Genomic DNA, 5,823 nt, shown 5'->3' on the forward strand with positions numbered 1-5,823 from the left:
ACCGAAAGTAATGAACTCGCTATTTGGTAACCCTAGTAAAAGCTACGTTGTAGAGATAATCTGTTAGTTTGTTACATGGATCTGCATCAATGTTTCCCTTCTCGCAGTTCCACTTGTATTTAAAAAGTAGTATCCTGGATCATTCTTTTTGTTCTTTGTTATTAGTTTATTCAACTTTGTTGGTATTTCGTTGTTTGAATGAAAGTATCCCAGTGTTACTGATGCGAGATTTGGCATTTAAGATACGATAGAAATAAGCCTTAAAAGCCAAGGTGGAAAAATGGTTTTTTTTTTGCAGATTGATTTCCATTAATCAGGGAATAAAGTTGGAGCTACTGAAACATTGGAAACTATTTGAATGAAAATCAACTTTCTTTGACTATAAATCTCACTCTAGTTCACATTGATGATGAGGGCCAAAACAATGCAGGCGTCGACAATAGCTGATGGGCAGAAACTAAATGGAAGCAGAGGTGATGTGGTGCTTATTCGAAAAGAAGGACATCAATTGGAAATTAACACAACCGTTGATTTGGCATTAGTGTAAAATCTCTACTAATTTCCAGCCTATCTTATTATTGAATCCTTAATGTCAATGTCGCTCCATTTAAGCCTTGTCTGATTTTGAACAAAAAAATGGGATACAGTATTCTTTCATTTTAGTAGAACCCCAGGCATGATAGGAAAAACCCCAGAAGAGATTAACTCGTTGTTTGGTAGGCTAACTTGAGCAGAATCAAGGTCTAATAAAAGTTACTGTTTTAGAGATGATCCGTTAGTCTGTTACTTGGCTCTGCATCAATGTGTCCTAAGATCAAATCTGAGGCACTCTGTTTTTTCGAATCTCCTTAATAGAAATCCCGTGGCTTTAGAAAGTTACTTCACCTTTTTTATCCCTCTAAGCGTGACCTAAATTACAAATGATAAATCTTTTGTTTAAACAAAATGATAGAATCGATAATTCATGTTTTGATGATAGACAAGAAGCGCAAATAATCAGTAGCAAATGTACGCAGCAAAAGAAGTCAAGCTCGAGTCCAAGATCGAGTAAAATGGGTCAGCCATGTAATCAAGAAAATAGAGTTATTTGTCAAAGCCAAAAATAATATATTAAAGGTATAAGTTGATACAAATAAGGAAAACCTTAAATATATTATTAAGGAAGGAAGTTGTATATAATAAGGATTGTACTTTAATAAGGATTGTACTTTAAAAGGGAATCCTTGTTCAACAATAACTTCCTTACCTTATCTGATAAGGAGTGTACAAGGCAAAAGAAACTCTATAAGAAGAGCACGATGCTAGAGAAGAATTCCACGACTTCACGCAGAGAACAAGGGAGAATTATTCATCAAATTGAAGTCTTCAAGGTTGATAGGATTACTACGTTTAAAACATTCTTGAGTGAGAAGGTTTTATCGTGTAGAACTATTTGTCTTGTTTTTGTTCTTAATTGTAATTTACAGTTTATTGTACAAAGGGTGGGTTTGGCTCTTTGTAGGGTTGAGTGTTAGTGAGAGTTGTAACAAAAGGTGGGTTTGACCTTTTGGAGAGATCGATTGGAGTCAATCGAGGGAGTAGTAGAGATAAGACTTTTTGATTATTGAGTTGTAATCACAAAATCTTATAGTTGAATTAATAAAACGAGGTTTTTCCTTCCTTGAGTGAGGAAGGTTTTTAATTCAGTAAGTGTTTGTGTCTTTACTCTGTCTTTACTTAAAAGCAACTTACACGAACCTGGTTCGTGTTCTGGGGTAAGGTTTCTTCAATTGGTATCAGAGCAGGTCTTTTCGTTAAAAGATTCACACCTTGAAAAGACTCAATGGCAGCACCACCTACCCCACAAGAGGGAGCTTCACAAACACGACCACCACTGTTTAATGGCAAATATTATGGATGGTGGAAAAATCGTATGATGGACCATCTTATTGGCGAAAACCCTGATCTATGGGGAGTAATTCTAGATGGCCCAACCATACCTATGAAAACCGCAACTGATGGAATCACCAAAATCCCAAAGGAAAGAAAAGAATGGAATGTTGAAGACAAGCTTGCAATCCAAAACAATGCCAAAGCCAAGAAAATTTTGATCTGTGGCATAGGACCAGACGAATACAATCGAATCTCGTCCTGTCAAGATGCCAAAGCCATATGGGAAACACTACAAACAGCTCATGAAGGAACAACGCAAGTCAAGAAGTCCAAAATTGATAACTTGAACAGGCAATATGAGCTGTTCAGGATGGCAGAAGGGGAGACTATTCAAGATATGCACACCAGGTTCACCTCCATCATTAATGAGATGTACTCCTTGGGAGAGATAGTTCCTAATGGAAAGGCAGTAAGGAAACTCTTGAGTGTCCTTCCTGAAACTTGGGAAAGTAAAGTCGAGGCTATCACTGAAGCCCGCGACCTAGACTCACTGGCCATGGATGAGTTGATTGGTAATCTCATCACATACGAACTCAAGAAAAACCAAGAAAAGGAAATTGGAGGAAAAAGGAAGGAAAGGAACCTGGTTCTAAATAAAAATGCATCAGATGATTTTGAAGATGAAAATATTGCCCTCATAACCAAAAGGTTCACCAGAATGCTAAAGAGAGGGCAGACCTTTCAAAAGAAAACTTCTCAAAAACCATCTGAAAACACTAAAGACCAGGTTTGTCATAAATGTGGGAGCCCAGATCACTTCATCAAATTCTGTCCACTTTGGGCTTTAGAGCAGAAAAAGGCAAACTTTGAGAAGGTCAAAGACATCAAGAATGATAAGTACATTCCCACAAACAGAAGAATGACCAATCAAGAAGCGGATCTTTCAACGAGAAGAGCCTTTGCCGCTATGGGGGACTTATCTGAAGAAGAATTTGAGGATGGAGGGTTCGAAAATCAGTCACTACTTGCAATAGAACAATCAAATAAATATGATTTTCTTGCACTCATTGCTGAAACAGATTCTGAAGATGATGAAGAAGATGACAAACAAAGCAAGGTAAGTTTTCATCACATCAAAGTAAATATTGAATCATATTCTAAAAAGGAACTAGAGTCTTTATTGAGTACTCTTATAGATGCATATCAGTCTGTCAATTCTGAAAGAGAACAAGTGATGGAAAACTATGCATCTTTAAGAGAAGTCAATGACAATCTTGAGAAACACAATCACTTTCTTCAAAATAAATTAAAAGAACAGATTAAAATCTCAGAGTTAAGTCACAAGGGCAAAAACTCTGCTAGTGAACTTCAATTAGCTCTAGAAGAAAAAATAAAATTGTTAACCATAAAATATCAAGCTTTAACAGAAAGGAATAGGTTGTTACAAGAAAATCTTGATCATACCAAACTGGATCTGGAAAGAAATCTTAGATGGACCAGGTCCTCTGAAATTTTAACTCAGATTCAAGAAAAGCAAACCACTAGTCGAAGTGGGATAGGTTTTAAAAAACAGAATAATCTTGTGTCACACACTATTCACATGTCTAAAAGTTTATGCACTCATTGTGGAAACTCAGGTCATTTAAAGAATCAATGTAAAGCTTTATTTGAGGCTTTTCAGAAAAATGTTAAGTTCACCAAAAAGGAAAAGACTGATACGGCTAAGAACCTGGTTCGAAATAAAAATGCTCCAAATAAAAGGTTTTCTTATTTGCCTTTATGGGCTAGAAGAAATCTTATTCATCCTTTTACTCACATAAAGGGGCCCAAGCTAATCTGGGTTCCCAAGACTAATCTTTGACTAGTGTTTCAGGTGAAGGTGAGAGGGAAAAGGCCAACTTGGTACATGAATAGTGCATGCTCCAAACATGTGCTAAAAATGGTAGAAAATTTCCTCTCGCTCTTTGATTTTCAAGGAGACAGTTTATTCCTTGAAAAGGATGAAAAAAAAAAAGTTGAAGAAAGTGACATGATATCAAACATCTTTGATGATGCAAATTTAGGGAACACTGCATATGAACCTGGTTCACAGCTAACAATCATTGATGCACCTGCAACATGAATTACTACTAATCTATGGTTCTGGAGATTGGGGGAATATTAGAGCAATCGGGACAGTAAGAGTATGGCACACCTTTAGGGGGAACTTCGTTGTGTGAACATGGTCCTTGTTATTCATTGGAAGGTATTGAAAATTGACAAGGGTTGGTTCTCTGTGAATCAGCTTGAGATTCATTTGATCTGGGAGAATATGATGATGCGACATTCTCATGAAGGCCTTGAATATGAAGAACTTGAGAAAAATCAGTCAAAGCATGGTGTTATCGAAACAAGTTGATGCATTATCATGATTTCCTTTAATAATTGGCTAGTAAAAGAATAATCTTACGCTTGAGTAATTATACAATGAATATCTGCTAACTCAACCTCGTACTGTAACAGGTACACACTCAAGTCACATCTCAAACAATGCTTAGAAAGTTTGCGGATGTTATCTCTTCTTTTTGCTAACACCATTAAGTAAGTCATGAAGAAACACAAAAAAGGGGAACCTGGTTTCTCTGTAATACTCAGGTATGTACCATCCTTTTTCAATGCATTAATTTCCTGAGTGTGGGTCAAACATAAGCACTAATGAACCTGGTCGATCATCAAAAATTCAACTTTCTTAAAGATCACCAAGAACCCTCTTTGACAATAAGCATCGTTCAATCTCAAACTGCTCTAATGATGAAAATCTCAGTATTGAAGTCACTCATGCTTTAATTTAGGGGGAACCCTGCTTTATCACCCACATCTGAACCAGGTTCACAAACTCCAAATTGATATTTCATCCATTCCAAGTGTATAACTTGTCTATCTCTCAGGGGGAACAATTCTCACAGAAATAAATTGTTGCTTGCTTTCATTATTGATAAACACATCTCTTTGTGCACCAAAATGTGATGAATCTCTTACTAGTAGTTGGTACTCCTTCAAAGTTGTCATCAAGAAAAAGGCTATCAAAAAAAAAAAAAGAGAAGAAAATCATGGAGAATGAAAATGTTACGGAGTAGAGTTAAAAAAAAAAAAAAGGGGATGATGTATCTCATGTTTCTCGTGATGAAATTTCACATTCTAAGAAAACTGATCAGAATAAAGAAGCTGGTGCACAATGGGCATACTGAAAAAATTATCAATGGCAGTAAACATCCCTTTCTTCCTTACTTTAGTAATCTTTGTCCCAATCCTTATCCTCAAATTTTATACTCTTTTGACTCTTTGATGTGCTTATGTCTGTCTCATACTCATGATATTATATGTTTTTGATTAAGGGCATAAACTGGTACATATTTGTTTATTTCGTTTCTCATTGAAGATCTTAATTGTGTATGAGTTTAAGATGACTAATATCCTCAGATTAACTAACCATTTTGTTAGCAGAAGTGTACTTGAAAGTGTTGCCCAAGTGGCTATGAGTTAAAAATGATATTGCACTCATTGAATGTTATTCGAGTTCTTTGGTTATTGGTTTTCAATGATGCCAAAAGGGGGAAAGTATATAATGTAGATAGACATATGTATAGTTTGTCATCATCAAAAAGGGGGAAATTGTTGGGGAATGAGAAAACATGAAGTTTGTAGTTTTGATGGATGACAAAGAATTGAAGTTTTGATCACTAACAAAGAGTCTTGATGTGTAACAAATCATTGGTTATCATCATCAAAAAGGGGGAAAATGTTGGGAAGTAGGAGAACAAATAAAGTAGTTTTGATGATTGATAAAGTGAAGGCATGGTGTCGTATGTATACAATTATGAGAGTTGCGACAAAGAAGAAAAAGTATTGAAGAAAAGAAGAAAAAGTGCAGAATTGTAAAGAAGGAAAAGAAGGAAACAAATATGGAAATAA

General features: G+C 35.7%; 1 protein-coding gene across 1 annotated transcript; it reads left to right on the forward strand.

The window, feature by feature from the left end:
• The first annotated feature begins 2,547 nt into the window (after nucleotides 1-2,547).
• On the forward strand, nucleotides 2,548-4,949 carry LOC107003439. Its single transcript, XM_015201768.2, has one exon. The coding sequence runs from the start codon at nucleotides 2,591-2,593 to the stop codon at nucleotides 3,731-3,733; it is 1,143 nt and encodes a 380-aa protein (XP_015057254.2). The 5' UTR covers nucleotides 2,548-2,590; the 3' UTR covers nucleotides 3,734-4,949.
• Nucleotides 4,950-5,823: the final 874 nt, after the last annotated feature.

The sequence above is a fragment of the Solanum pennellii genome, chromosome 11, assembly GCF_001406875.1.
Source record: "Solanum pennellii chromosome 11, SPENNV200".
In the NCBI taxonomy this organism is placed as follows: Eukaryota; Viridiplantae; Streptophyta; class Magnoliopsida; order Solanales; family Solanaceae; genus Solanum; species Solanum pennellii.